This window comes from Oncorhynchus tshawytscha, linkage group LG14 (assembly GCF_018296145.1).
Source record: "Oncorhynchus tshawytscha isolate Ot180627B linkage group LG14, Otsh_v2.0, whole genome shotgun sequence".
Taxonomy (NCBI): Eukaryota; Metazoa; Chordata; class Actinopteri; order Salmoniformes; family Salmonidae; genus Oncorhynchus; species Oncorhynchus tshawytscha.
Genome location: NC_056442.1, coordinates 43,102,853 through 43,118,081, shown reverse-complemented (window position 1 = coordinate 43,118,081; position 15,229 = coordinate 43,102,853). Strand labels below are relative to the sequence as shown.

General features: G+C 46.4%; 1 protein-coding gene and 1 pseudogene across 12 annotated transcripts in view; both read left to right on the top strand.

The window, feature by feature from the left end:
• Positions 1-15,229, top strand: part of LOC112267243 (eukaryotic translation initiation factor 4 gamma 1) — a 65,644-nt gene extending 50,415 nt beyond the window's left edge. For all 12 annotated transcript variants that reach the window (XM_042297568.1, XM_042297565.1, XM_042297564.1 and 9 more), the window contains 21 exons: positions 1,347-1,435; positions 1,800-1,986; positions 2,356-2,489; positions 2,702-2,836; positions 2,930-3,337; positions 3,525-3,671; positions 3,807-4,040; positions 4,155-4,259; positions 6,124-6,417; positions 6,793-6,916; positions 6,995-7,112; positions 9,256-9,458; positions 9,595-9,713; positions 10,364-10,536; positions 10,703-10,828; positions 10,924-11,005; positions 11,168-11,266; positions 12,276-12,419; positions 12,592-12,673; positions 12,990-13,130; positions 13,385-15,229. In XM_042297568.1, the coding sequence (XP_042153502.1) occupies positions 1,347-1,435; positions 1,800-1,986; positions 2,356-2,489; positions 2,702-2,836; positions 2,930-3,337; positions 3,525-3,671; positions 3,807-4,040; positions 4,155-4,259; positions 6,124-6,417; positions 6,793-6,916; positions 6,995-7,112; positions 9,256-9,458; positions 9,595-9,713; positions 10,364-10,536; positions 10,703-10,828; positions 10,924-11,005; positions 11,168-11,266; positions 12,276-12,419; positions 12,592-12,673; positions 12,990-13,130; positions 13,385-13,569 (3,329 nt within the window). In that variant the 3' untranslated portion in view covers positions 13,570-15,229. The remainder of the gene's footprint in view (positions 1-1,346; positions 1,436-1,799; positions 1,987-2,355; positions 2,490-2,701; positions 2,837-2,929; positions 3,338-3,524; positions 3,672-3,806; positions 4,041-4,154; positions 4,260-6,123; positions 6,418-6,792; positions 6,917-6,994; positions 7,113-9,255; positions 9,459-9,594; positions 9,714-10,363; positions 10,537-10,702; positions 10,829-10,923; positions 11,006-11,167; positions 11,267-12,275; positions 12,420-12,591; positions 12,674-12,989; positions 13,131-13,384) is intronic.
• LOC112267758 lies at positions 1,085-1,206 on the top strand (annotated as a pseudogene).

Genomic DNA, 15,229 nt, shown 5'->3' with positions numbered 1-15,229 from the left:
ACATCCAATCACATTAACCGTTACTCATCCAATCACATTAACCGTTACACTCTCGCTGGAATTCCACTATGTAGCCAAATGTAGCTGCTGCTCATGTTGGTATCTGTACTGATGGTGCAAAAGCCATGACAGAGAGACATAGTGGAGTGGTAATGCGCGTGCAAGCAGTTGCTCCCGACGACACTTGGGGACACAGCAGCATCCACCGAAAGGCTCTTGCTGCCAAGGGAATGCCTGACAACTTGATAGATGTTTTGGACACTACAGGGACAATGTCAAATGTGAAGCACCTGAGTGAGTTGGGTGCGCAATTATGCAGGTACTTTCCTGAAATGGATGACACAAACAACTGGATTTATTTTCCCTTTCATGCCCTGCCTCCAGTCCACTTATCGCTATCTGAACAAGAGAGCCTCATCGAAATTCTCTGAAAATGTAATCAGAAGCCACTGACAGATTTCTGAGTATCCTGCCTTGGCAAACTGCTGTTAAGACGCTGAAGCACTTTGCAACCATGTACCTAATGTGAGAGTGGATTCTCGGCCCTCAATAGCATGAAAACTAAATACAGGTACAGACTGTGGAATTTGTTTTAAGACTGACATTCTCTCCAATACAACCCAGCATTGCAGAGTTATGTGCATCCTTTCATGCACACTTCTCATTAACCTGTGGTGGTTTATTCACAATTTTTGATTAACAAATAAGGTTTTATATGTAAGATGGTTAAATAAAGAGCAAAATGATTGATTATATTATTTGTTCCCTGGTTCTATAAGAGCTCTGTCACTTCCCATGACCCAGGTTGTGACAAACTCACACTCATTCTTATGTTTAATACATTTCTTATAGTGTATGTGTGGCAGGTTTACAATGATAGCAAAAAAACATTTGAAAGTGCACTGACCCTGGTACCTTAGGGGGTACGCAGCTGGAGGTTGAATGTTTGAAGGGGTACGGGACTATAAACAGTTTGGGGACCACTGATCTACATCGATCTGTCTGTCATTCAACCACATTGTCTTTCTTAATTCCTAACCCTACCCCTTGGCACTTTGTGAAGATAAGACATTGGCTAGGATGATCTGCCCCTTGAGGCGCTGCAGTCTGTCTGTCGAGCATGTGTCATGAGGGGCAGAGTGACAGGGTTGTCTACACCGAGGACACAGAATAGTGGGTACTTGGAATGATAATAGCGCCAACAGAAAGCCATTAAAATAAAACTTTGGATAGGTGGCAATGTGGTAACCGCTCCACTTTGATTTCTGAGTTTGTGTGTTGGATTAGTATTGAGTGTCAGTCCATAGAGGTTTAGTCTGACTGTGTTGGTGGTGTTCTGCTTGTAGCTGCTGTTTCTGTGCCTAAGAAGAAGAGGAAGATGAAGGATCTGAACAGGAAGGAGGCTGTTGGAGACCTCCTGGATGCCTTTAAGGAGGTCTGTTCACACACTACCCACTCCGTTCATATCAAACACACCACCCACTCCGTTCATATCAAACACACCACCCACTCCGTTCATATCAAACACACCACCCACTCCGTTCATATCAAACACACCACCCACTCCGTTCATATCAAACACACCACCCACGCCGTTCATATCAAACACACCACCCACGCAGTTCATATCAAAGTATTGAGAATTCTTGGTTTTATCGACTAATACACTTTCCTCTACCGCCCCTCTTTTTCCCTCTCTCTCCCCCTATCCGTTTCCCACCCTGTTTCTCACACACTCTCCTCCTCTGACACTCTCTCGCTTGCTCTCGCACCCCCTTCTCTTCTCTCCCCCTTTCCAGGAGCAGGTAGTGCAGAGCCCGCCAGAGCAGGCCACACCTACTTCTGCCTCTGACACCGAGGAGCCCCGCCCAGCCACCACCCCTGCCGTCGCAGAGGTAGATGAGACGTGGGAGGAGAAGGAGGACAAACTGGATGCAGAGAACATTGAACCCAAGCCCGGGGATCTGAAGTACCAGTACAAAGAGGGTGGGTTCTGAACCTTGGCCCTAAGAGAATGGGTTCTGAACCTTGGCCCTAAGAGGCTGTGTAACATTTATATACTTACTTAGAAATGTTATTCTCTACACCTGATCTCACAGGGTCTGCCTTTACTGTCAGTCAAGAGGATGCGAAGTTGAACTTTTTTGGAAATGCTTTGTCAGAGCATGGGTCCTAAAGTCCCATTTGACATCAATGTATGATTTTCTTTTTAAGTGTAACATTAGTGAAACTGAGCGATACCCAGTTCGGATGCCAGACTAAATACCCCAACTCTACCAACCTAGACTATACCGATGAAAAGTCACATTATATAATGTGATTCCTCTATCATTCCTTGTTCCTTCTCTCCTCCAGAACTATGTAGGCCTATAGACCCAGAGGAGAAGAAGAGGTATGACAGGGACTTCCTGCTGGGCTTCCAGTTCATCAGTGCTGCCATGTCCAAGCCTGAGGGCTTGCCTCAGATCAGTGATGTGGTGCTGGACAAGGTACATTACAACTCTGTCCCCTGCTGGACTGGAGGAACAACTGCACGCTCTGTTCGATAATTGTATTTATTCAGATGGACCACTTTATTCACCAGTTATTTATTTTGTCTTTCTTTGTATCCATCATTCTCGCTCTCTCTTTCTGGTACTACTTCTCCCTCTCTCTTCCTGGTACTACTTCTCTTCCTGGTACTACTTCTCTCTCTCTCCAGGCGAATAAGGCCCCTCTCCGCCAGTTGGACCCCAGCCGTTTGTCGGGGATGAACATGGGCACTGACTTCACGCCCTCATTTGCCAACCTGGGCAGGCCTGGAATGGGGGGAGGAGGAGGTGGACACAGAGGACCAGTGAGTTAGCATGAGAAACTAGCTGTCAATCTTCTCAGACAGATAATAAAACAATGTGGACTGAATTTCTTTTCCTTCCCTCCTCTCCTCCAGCCCTCTGGTATGGGTGGTGGAGGACCGCGTCGCTCCCAACAGGGTCAGCGTAAGGAGCCCAGGAGGATCATCAACATCTCTTCGTCTCTGACGGATGACGTGAAACTCAACAAGGCTGAGGATGCCTGGAAGCCCGCTGTCAAGAAGGCTGCCAGTGGGCAAGCGGCTCCTGAGGAGGAGAGCGACAACCCAGAACAGGCCAAGACCCATGAGCTGTTTAAGAGGGTCCGTAGTATCCTGAACAAGCTGACCCCTCAGATGTTCCAACAGCTAATGAAGCAGGTCAAGGAGCTGACCATCGATACGGAGCAGAGGCTGAAGGGAGTGATAGATCTGATCTTTGAGAAGGCCATTTCTGAACCCAACTTCTCCGTGGCCTACGCCAACATGTGCCGCTGCCTTATGGGGGTGAGTGACTCTGAAGGGTGTGTGTACGGCTAGTGTGCTGGTCTTGTTCCGGTGATGACCTCCGTTCTGGGCCGCTGACTTGTGGAGTGGTGCCACTACACTCATCACGTTAACTAATGTTTTGTGACGTCTGCAAAGCTCTCCAACCGTGGCCTAAATGCTTGTGTTTTTCTGTTCCTCTCGTCAGCTCAAAGTCCCCACTACAGACAAGCCGGGAGTCACTGTGAATTTCCGCAAGCTGCTTCTGAACCGTTGTCAGAAGGAGTTTGAGAAGGACAAGGACGATGATGCCATCTTTGAGAAAAAGCAAGAAGAGCTGGACTCTGCAGCCATGGTACGAGCTGGGCTCTGAGTGATCAATTCAAATGTCTCTCACTTTTTGAATTGGTTTTGGTTTCTGTAGGAGTTAGCTGACCATCTCTGCTATTCCTCCCTCTGCTCCCTCTGTTACATCACTTCCTGTCTGAAGGAGGAGAAGGATCGCCTGAAGGCGGAGTTGGAGGAGGCCAAAGACATTGCACGGCGGCGGTCGCTAGGCAACATAAAGTTCATCGGTGAGCTGTTCAAGCTCAAGATGCTGACGGAGGCCATCATGCACGACTGCATCGTCAAGCTGCTGAAGAACCACGATGAGGAGTCACTAGAGTGCCTCTGTAGACTCTTGTCAACTATAGGCAAGGACCTGGACTTTGAGAAGGCGAAGGTAACGCTGAACCAGTGTCTCACACACACCAACCCCTGCATCCTTTAGAACACTTACACCAAATTATTTCTAAGAAACATAGATTTACACACTAACCTGCCTGTCTTTCTGTAGCCTCGTATGGACCAGTACTTTGTCCAGATAGACAAGATCATCAAGGAGAAGAAGACCTCGTCCAGAATCCGCTTCATGCTGCAGGACGTACTGGACCTCAGGAGGGTAATACCTTGTCACACACACACCACCCACCAATGTCTGGGGAATGCTTCAGCCCCCTCACCTAAATCTAAACTGACTGGCCCTTGTTCTGTGGTTGATATGTATCCAAGCTTATCAGTAAACACTATGGGTCAAACTACCATAGACAGAATAGTCTCCCCTAACCCCACATCACCTCTGACCTCTAGTCTTACTTACTTTACAAGCCCTCTCTATGCATGCATGTGTCAGTCTGCACCCCTGCAGCCAATCCCATCTCCAAACTACTGTAACCCCTCCCTCCTCTCCATGTGGTTTACCACCCTTCTAAATGGATGTGTCCCTTGATGTTCTCACAAACTACTTATCGATGCCTAGTAGGCTTGGGCAGTATCCAGATTGTCCTAGCGTCATACCGACATTGTGCCACACCGGAATATTCGGTAATACCTGCACTGAACACATTTCAATTCCAAGGTTAGCAAAGCTAACAAGTACATGTGAAATCTAACGAACGCATGCAAAGGATTTATTCAGTCTCTGACACATGTTGCAGGAAAGACATCCCACGCAAAGTTATACAAGTAACTCAAAAATGCTACACAGTTTGCTAATCGCGCAAAACAAATATTAGTTCTTGATCCTGGAAGGGATTCTCTGAGGAGCTTGATTGCAAGAAGCTAACCACTTAGCTAGATAACTTAGCACTAAGTTAGCAAACCAAGTGCACAACTGCAGAGAATTTAGCACATTTTAAAACACTTAACTTAATAGTTATAAGATATCTAGCTGGCAAACATTTAGTTGTGAATTCCCTACTGCAACTAGTTCACCTGGCGTGGGCTGCAGTTACTCCCAGGACTACATGTTAGCTTAATACTGATCTCGTCATTACATTATGATCTTCTAAATTGCATTGCAGGCATTTACTTAAAAAGTAGCTACAAATATTCTAATTAATTTAAGATAAATAGTTTCAGTGGTATTGACAGTATTGGGGAAAAAAACATTCCGTGGATATTTCCTAATACCCTGGTGTGTGTATGTGTGTGTGTGTGTGTGTGTGTGTATATATATATATAAATAAATGCGCTATACAGCCCAAACATAATGCCTAGGACTCATTCACTAGGCTTTGGGGTTCACAAACTCACATGTCTTACTTTGTTTGAAAATGACTAGTTACTAAGGACATACAGGTATGTTAATAACGATCTGTAGCCTAGGCCTCTAAGGTCTAGATGTGCATGTATTTGTACCGTGCTATTAGCTGTGTTTGTCTGAAGTTTCCCATAATGCAGTTTACTGGAAAACATCAATGCTAAACTGTTCTACTTGAACTAATTTAGTCTCCAGGGACCTTTCTGGAGAAATGCCTGCAGAGGCTCGATGTGTTTGTCTGTCTGACTTGCAGTATGTTGAGAGCAGTGCTGTGATGTCCTTCCACTGTCTGATCCCTGAACAACAGGCCATGTAGGTGTGTATTGGAACCCATGTTCAGACAGGGTTCTAACACGTTCACCACAAAATTAGTAATAGGATCTTTATGGTTCCAGACCCAGTAATTGTCTTACCAAAGCAGCAGTTGAGATGTTTCATAAGAGCTGACCAGTTGCACTCAGTCAGCACACTGGCCCCTGTTTTGCCAGTAAACGGCATTCTAGTTTGTTTCCTTTTTCTGGAAAAAAAAAAAAAATGCTGACAGTGGTGTCAAGGTAGGGCAAGACATCTCTCTTTCTATAGCAAAGTTGTCAAGTGACCCATTGATCTCCTAATATAAGGGACTTATGCCTCAGAGATATGGAGTGTTAAGAGTACGCCAGACTTTTTCATCTAACTCCATTCCTCCGTTAAAGTATACTACTGTACTGACTCCCCCTCTCAGAATACGTGGGTCCCCAGGAGAGGAGAGCAGGGCCCCAAGACCATAGACCAGATCCACAAGGAGGCAGAGCTTGAGGAGCACAGGGAGGTTCTCAAGGTGCAGCAGCAACTCCTCAACCAGAACACCCGAGGAGGACGTGGTGGTGGAGGAGGAGGAAGAGATCAGGGGAACCGCGGGGGCCAACACCCCCAGTCGGGCCAGAGGAGTCAGCCCCAGGACGAGGGCTGGAACACAGTTCCCATCTCCACCAAGAGCAGACCCATCGACACCAGTCGACTCAGCAAGATCACTAAGGTCAGTGATACATCATGCTGTGGATTCTCAGCCACATATCGTGGACCCATACTCAGGACTGAAACACCCTCCACTTGCAGTCTAGCACCCACCTCCTTAACCTTCAACCCCATTGCAAAGTTCTATCATCCCAACCATTCCCAACTCTTCTGATCTGTTGAACTGAAACCCCAAACCCACTCCCTCTGTAGTATGGCACACACTTCTTAACCTTTAACCTCCATTTAGAGTTATGGCCCTACCATTCCTGACTCCTCCAAACTTCTTATGTAACTTGAAACCTCAGACCTTTCTCAGATCTCAAGATGTTTTGCCTCCAACAATTCTGTTAGTTTCTTTCCTCAACAGTAACGTTTCTAACCTCTGTCTCTGCAGCCCGGGGCTTTCGACTTCAACAACCAGCTGTTGGCGCCCCAGCTCGGGGGTAAGGGCATGTGGGGCAGTTGGGGCAAGGGCAGCAGTGGGGGCACCACCGGAGCCAAACCCGCCGGGGAAGCCAGTAAGTCCTCTTACCAATACACACACCACCGAAAAAATCTACTCTGACTATTTTAAAACAAACTGTTTGTGTTCATAGCCCCAGAGTCAGGAGGCCGCCCAGCCACCAGCACCCTTAACAGGTTTTCAGCCCTGCAGCCACAGCAGCCCTCCTCCTCAGGGCCCTCACAGGACTCGGACAGAAGAGTTCCTCTAAGGTCAGCACCACTGAGCCGGTACAACAGACTACACCTGTCCTTTACATAGAAAACCTCCCAGATAGAAAGAGCTATGTGTCAGAGTTACTGATTTGAATATATACAACGGGTGGGTCTAGTGCTGATTGGTAGTCATTCTTTTTGACATGAGAGTAAGTTAGCCGTAGTTGGCTAGCTAGCAAGCAAGGGATAAGAATGTTGCCAGCCAGCATGGCAATGGAACATTTAGAACGAATGACTGGGTCGTGTCCATAGATACAGAACAAAAATACTGGGGTCGCGTCTTTAGCAACCCTAGATTTGTGTCGGGACTATATCTTGTGGAAGGATGAAATGGTAAGAATAAAATAAAGTTTTTAATGACAATATGTCAATCATTATTTGAATATGTTGGTAACCCGTTGTATAAAAGTGATGATGCCCTCAAAGCCGCTGTTTGGAGGATATATTGTCACTACTGAGCCTTGTTTTAAGGACATTTATCAACCCATGGAGGTCTGGATTTGGAGTCACACTCAAAATTAAAGTGGAAAACTGGCTGATCCAACTTTGATGTAATGTCCTTAAAACAAGTCAAAATGAGGCTCAGTAGTGTGTGTGGCCTCCACGTGCCTGTATGACCTCCCTACAACGCCTGGGCATGCTCCCGATGAGGTGGCGGACGGTCTCCTGAGGGATCTCCTCCCAGACCTGGACTAAAGCATCCGCCAACTCCTGGACAGTCTGGTGCAACATGGCGAGACATGTTGTCCCAGATGTGCTCAATTGGATTCAGTTCTGGGGAACGGGCGGGCCAGTCCATAGCATCAATGCCTTCCTCTTGCAGGAACTGCTGACACACTCCTGCCACATGAGGTCTAGCATTGTCTTGCATTAGGAGGAACCCAGGGCCAACCGCACCAGCATATGGTCTCACAAGGGGTCTGAGGATCTCATCTCGGTACCTAATGGCAGTCAGGCTACCTCTGGCGAGCACATGGAGGGCTGTGCGGCCCCCCCCAAAGAAATGCCACCCCACACCATGACTGACCCACCGCCAAACCGGTCATGCTGGAGGATGTTGCAGGCAGCAGAACGTTCTCCATGGCGTCTCCAGACACTGTCACGCCTGTCACGTGCTCAGTGTGAACCTGCTTTCATCTGTGGAGAGCACAGGGCGCCAGTAGCGAATTTGCCAATCTTGGTGTTCTCTGGCAAATGCCAAACGTCCTGCATGTTGTTGGGCTGTAAGCCCAACCCCCACCTGTGGACGTCGGGCCCTCATACCACCCTCATGGAGTCTGTTTCTGACCGTTTGAGCAGACACATGCACATTTGTGGCCTGCTGGAGGTCATTTTGCAGGGCTCTGGTAGTGGTCCTGCTGCTGGGTTGTTGCCCTCCTACGGCCTCCTCCACGTCTCCTGAAGTACTGGCCCGTCTCCTGGTAGCGCCTCCATGCTCTGGACACTACGCTGACAGACACAACAAACCTTCTTGCCACAGCTCGCATTGATGTGCCATCCTGGATGAGCTGCACTACCTGAGCCACTTGTGTGGGTTGTAGACTCCGTCTCGTGCTACCACTACAGTGAAAGCACCGCCAGCATTCAAAATTGACCAAAACATCAGCCAGGAAGTATAGGAACTGAGAAAGTGGTCTGTGGTCACCACCTGCAGAACCACTACTTTATTGGGGGTGTCTTGCTAATTGCCTATAATTTCCACCTGTTCTCTATTCCATTTGCACAACAGCATGAGAAATTTATTGTCAATCAGTGTTGCTTCTGAAGTGGACAGTTTTATTTCACAGAAGTGTGATTTGACTTGGAGTTAAATTGTGTTTAAGTGTTCCCTTTATTTTTTTGAGCAGTGTGTGTGTGTGGGTATGTATACATCTGTCTATATGTGTGTGTATATATTTATGTGTATAGATATATATTTGTGTGTCTATATACATACATGTGTATGTATTTATGTATGTATACTGATGTGTGTTTTACGTGTGTGTGTTTTTATATATATACTCACACACACACACTACAAACACCGGCTTCTCGGGCATTGTCACTTAATTGTAACATCACCACAGGGCAGAATGTTTGATTGGTTCATATGAATCAAGGTCTTGTGACTCTTTGCGTCTACCCCCCTAAACACATACAGGAACAGCTCGAGCCGGGACCGTGGCAGCAACGACCGCTTCGGCCGGCGGGACGACAGGAACCCGGTCACCAAGCGGAGCTTTAGTAGGGAGACGGAGGAGCACAGCAGAGAGCAGCACCGCGGCCCTTCTGATCCCATACGCCGCGTTGCCAGCATGACCGACGACCGGGGCACCAGAGACCGAGCTAGGAGCAAAGAGAATGGTACGAAAAACTTTGTCAGGCAAGGATTTCTCAGGCAGACATTTTGAGAGTAACTTCTGTGTGACATTCAAACTTTGTCAGGCAGACATTTTGAGAGTAACTTCTGTGTGACATTCTCTCTCTGTTTGGGCCACAGTGAAGAGGGAAGCTGCTGCAACACCTCCTGCACAGACCAAACCTTCCTTGGGGGAAGAAGAGCTGGAGAAGAAGGCCACAGCTATCATAGAGGAGTACCTACACATCAACGACATGAAGGTACATCACACTTATACCCATGCAGATCATTGGTGAGACCTACACATCAACGACATGAAGGTACATCACACTTATACCCATGCAGATCATTGGTGAGACCTACACATCAACGACATGAAGGTACATCACACTTATACCCATGCAGATCATTGGTGAGACCTACACATCAACGACATGAAGGTACATCACACTTATACCCATGCAGATCATTGGTGAGACCTACACATCAACGACATGAAGGTACATCACACTTATACCCATGCAGATCATTGGTGAGACCTACACATCAACGACATGAAGGTACATCACACTTATACCCATGCAGATCATTGGTGAGACCTACACATCAACGACATGAAGGTACATCACACTTATACCCATGCAGATCATTGGTGAGACCTACACATCAACGACATGAAGGTACATCACACTTATACCCATGCAGATCATTGGTGGGACCTCCATATCAACGTCACACAGTTGAATGATACATACTGTAGCTAGTTGGCCACATGGTGTTATTGAACATGGCTTTCCATGTAAATGATATACAACAAACTGTTTTACCTGTTTTTACTGAAACACTGCCCTACTTTAGAGGAGTAAAACAAACCTTTTTAATCCTGTTTGTTTCCCCTCTGGCGCTATAGGAGGCGCTGCAGTGTGTAGTGGAGATTAACAGCACCCGGCTGCTCTTTGTGTTTGTACGGAGCGGTCTGGAGTCTACTCTGGAGCGCAGCCCCATCGCCAGAGAACGCACCGGCCTGCTGCTGCACCAGCTGTACAAGGCAGGCACCCTGCCCACAGAGCAGTACTACAGAGGGTCAGTCACCTCAGAGTTTTCTACCTGTGGAACAGCACTGCATACCAATGACTTGTGAAATATTGAAATTGTGAAAAGGGTGGAAGTGGACCACTAATATAGTAACTTTTTTATTTTCGAGATAGTCTATCTGAGGGATTGATTTTGAGTGTGTGTGTGTCAACAGGCTTCAGGAGATACTGGAGGTGGCAGAGGACATGGCCATAGACATCCCCCACATCTGGCTCTACCTGGCTGAGCTCATCACCCCTATGCTCCACGAAGGAGGCATCCCCATGGGACCGCTCTTCAAGTCAGTCCCAGGCTTCATTCTAGGCCTCTACTAATAATAACTCTATTCAATCAGTCAGTATCCTCTATATTAAGAATTTACCTATCACTCTGCAGGGAGATATCCAAGCCCCTGGTTCCTCAGGGGACGGCTGGAGTTCTGCTGGCCCAGATCCTCACCCTACTCTGCAGAGGAATGGTACGTTCTCTCACTACCCAACCTGTAAAGGAGATGGTGCTTTGTTTTCATAACTATCCATCCAGGCATCTAGATGACCTTTGATGTTTGAATCCAATGCAAATGTCATGTTTGTGGATCCAAAGTGTTTGAAATGGAACCACTTGTATCTGTCTACCTCAGAGCTGTAAAAAGGCAGGTGCCATGTGGAGGGAGGCGGGGCTTAGCTGGAAAGACTTTCTGCCTGAGGACGAGGACGTCAACAAGTTTGTGACAGAAAAGGTAGGCGGTCAGAGATCATGACCCTGTAAAGATTGAAAGGAGCTGCACCATTTAGTATTGACCTTAAACTGCACTGAAAGACAAATATGAAAGAATAGTCAATTATTAAAGGTAGACTCAGCAAAATAACTTCGCTCTCACACAGTCACAGTATCTGTGCATCTGAGCCAGTGGACCGAAACAGCTGGGAATTATAGCCAGGGGACCAACGCAGCTGGGAATTATAGCCAGGGGACCAACGCAGCTGGGAATTATAGCCAGGGGACCAACGCAGCTGGGAATTATAGCCAGGGGACCAACGCAGCTGGGAATTATAGCCAGGGGACCAACGCAGCTGGGAATTATAGCCAGGGGACCAACGCAGCTGGGAATTATAGCCAGGGGACCAACGCAGCTGGGAATTATAGCCAGGGGACCAACGCAGCTGGGAATTATAGCCAGGGGACCAACGCAGCTGGGAATTATAGCCAGGGGACCAACGCAGCTGGGAATTATAGCCAGGGGACCAACGCAGCTGGGAATTATAGCCAGGGGACCAATGCAGCTGGGAATTATAGCCAGGGGACCAACGCAGCTGGGAATTATAGCCAGGGGACCAACGCAGCTGGGAATTATAGCCAGGGGACCAACGCAGCTGGGAAAAATACGCCCACTATCCTGTTTATTTTCTGCATCTACATCATATGGCTGAGTCTATCTTTTAGATCAATCAAATGTGTTCGTCTTACTTGCATCCACAGTTTCCCAAAGTGCTTTGAGGGCTTTCCAGACAGGAAGCGGCAGCAGAGTTGCCCATTCATTTTCAATGGAGCTAGGCAGGCAACGTTATTCTAGGCCTGGTGATCTGCGGTGCTTGTGCACGTGAAAGCCGCTCAGCCGAGGTGGAGAAAATAGGAATCTGCTCTATTTTGGCTAACTTTGCTCCGCCCCATCGCCTCCTGTCTGGAAAGCCCTTAACAGTAATGATGGGAAGTTTCACTGTCTTGCTGTGTGTTCCCTCTGAATGCAGAATGTGGAGTTCACCCTGGGAGGAGAAGGTGATGAGACAGAGAAGAGCATTAAGAAAGAGCTGAGCTCAGAGGAGCTGAACAAACAGCTGGACAGACTCATACAGGACAAGGCTGACAACCAGAGGATCTACGATTGGGTCGAGGTATGATGTGAGTGGGAGAGTGTCCCATCACCCAATTAATATTTCGCTTTGCTATTGGTTCCTTGTGCAGTAGTTTTACCAATAGACTCTCATATATAGTCGCATTAGTCCCTACTGTATATTCCACTGCTCAACCCCACTGATATGTGTTGTGACTGCCTTCCCTCTTTAGGCTAACCTGGACGAGACACAGATATCCTCCAACGTGTTTGTCAGAGCAGTCATGACAGCCATCTGCCAGTCGGCCATCCTGTGTGAGTTTCCCTATCTTTATTGCTACCACCTCTCAATCCAACACTATCAGGACTCCTCCACTCGAATACCCCTTTCACAGAACTTAGCAGGGCCGTACTGTTGCTGGAAAGGACAAGGTAGAAGCAATATATCCAACACAGCACATTGTGGTTCAGATCACTCCAAACGCATCACCGTGATGTTGTGGCCGGTGACACTTTGCTTTTTGAAAGTCCAATATCTTGAAAAAATGACTGCTGAAATGCAAAACATAGTGGACTAATATATATTTTTTAATTAGCAAAGAGTTTTTGACCCCTCCATCTCTGCCCCCAGGTGAGAACCCTTACAAGTTGGATGCGAAGGTGATCACCCGGAGGGCCAAGCTGCTCCACAAGTACCTGAAGGATGAGCAGAAGGAGCTACAGGCTCTCTACGCCTTGCAGGCCCTCATGGTGGAGATGGAGCAGCCTGCCAGTGAGTGAGATACAGAATAACTTCAGTCACTCTCCTCTGTCACATCTCTTTGGCAGTTTTTTTACATGAAGACTCTCAGATTTGTCCTGTGTTTGTCTCCCAATGTTATCCTTTATCTTTTTTCCATAGGGGTTATTTGACAAGAGGGGTGTGGCTGACCAATTTGTCTCCTAGATGAGTTATTTGTTTGTACATTGTGTATTGAAATCCTTTCTCTTACATTGTTGACATGCTCTCTTCCTCTTTCCTTGTAGACCTGCTGCGGATGTTCTTTGACACGCTGTACGACGAAGACGTGATCAAAGAGCAGGCCTTCTACAAGTGGGAGTCCAGCAAGGACCCCGCTGAGATGCAGGGCAAGGGTGTGGCCCTGAAGTCAGTCACTGCCTTCTTTACCTGGCTCCGTGAGGCCGAGGACGAGGAGTCTGACAACAGCTAGGACCTGCTCACCGGTGCCCCCTGGACTCTGGGAGGACTTGGAGGAAAGACAACATGCTGTCGATAATTATTCAGGAGCATGGAGCTGTTAGACTCAATAAAATCCTTCTGCATTGTAAAATAAAAGCGAGGGAAATAATCAGCTGGGAGATTCTACTACATATCGAAACATGCAACCCTTTTATTTTGTTTCTTTTGCGCTGCCGAATGTCTTTGAACTAAATTGAGAAACTAATTGCGAGAACGATAAGCTTTACAACAAGCGGTAGGGATGGCTGTTTACTTCAGTGTTTTTTGAGGTTTTAGCCCTTGTTTTAAAGGTGTCACGTTGCCGTAGCAACACTTCATGATGTTTAGCAAAACAATAAAAAATCCCCAACAGACGACGAACTAATAAAGGCTGCTCATATATATTTTTGATTACATCATATATTGTGTTGAATGAGGCATGATGGCCATGTCATATGTATGATTCTATATGACTGTCAGCGATTAGCTTTTCTTTTTGATTGGAGTGGTTATTTTATATAAAAGGAAAATATATATAAAGGAAAGTGGACATTCTGGAGCTCACGGTCTTTGGACGTTCCAGTCAGTCTTTGTGAGACTCCTTTGAACTTCATGTCTATGGACTCTGGAAGGCCTGGGATTGGGGGGGGGCGACGACAAGGACCTTTTTCTGCTGGGGGTCACAATGCTTCCTTATGGCCATGCCGGCCAACCCCCATTTGTCCTCTTTTCTCCTAGACTGGGGGTTTGGAAAGGGAGAACGGCCTTGCAAGGATAGGGATTTTTTTAAAGAGAAAATCATAATTTAAAACTTGAAAGGTATATATAGAAATCAACTTTAAAAAATCATTTCAAAAAGATTAAGAATGTTCACAGTATGTATCCTAAGGCCTAGTGGAAATGCATTTCAGGAGTTTTGGTTTTTATTTTTCAAAAAAAGAAGTGCTATTTGTCAAGCCATGTATTTTTTTTTTTTCAGAAACTGGCAGTTCTATGTATTTATATTTTTCTCTGTTAGCAGAAGGTGCTTGTAATTATCCACCTGAAGTCATTGATTGCAACTTAATTGAATATTTTGTAAATACGTTTTTGACTTACTTTATGAAGTATTTAATTAAGAAAATGAATGCATCCTTTTCATATCCGAAACTGGAAAAGATAATAAAGAACATTGCAAATAAGAACACTGGGGAGGATATATTTTTTTGTATCCAGAGAGGGGAAGATTACAAAATGTTTTGCCCCAACATGTCCTTACTTGGTTGCTCCATACAAAGAAACAAAGCCTCTATTGTACTTAATTGTATTGTGGAATGAGTAAGCTGACTGGGCATTGGCTGAGACACAATTTATATACGAGAATGTGGCACCACCGCTGGGAAATTGTATTTGTGTCTTCATTGTTTCCACTTCTAAAGTTCTCCGATCTAAGGAGTTGTGTATTCTGACCGTTCTCTTTTGTGCAGAAGTTCCATTTGTGTAGATGGGGCTCAGCCCACCACTGAAAAGGAGCCTGGGTTTTTTTTATTTTGTAAATATTTTCTTATATTTTGGGGGGGACTGAGAGAAGGACCTGGTTAATGGGATGGGGCTGTAGTTTTGAATGTATTGTTAAGTAGGGGTTTTGAGATTTAGGTTCACTAAAAAAATTT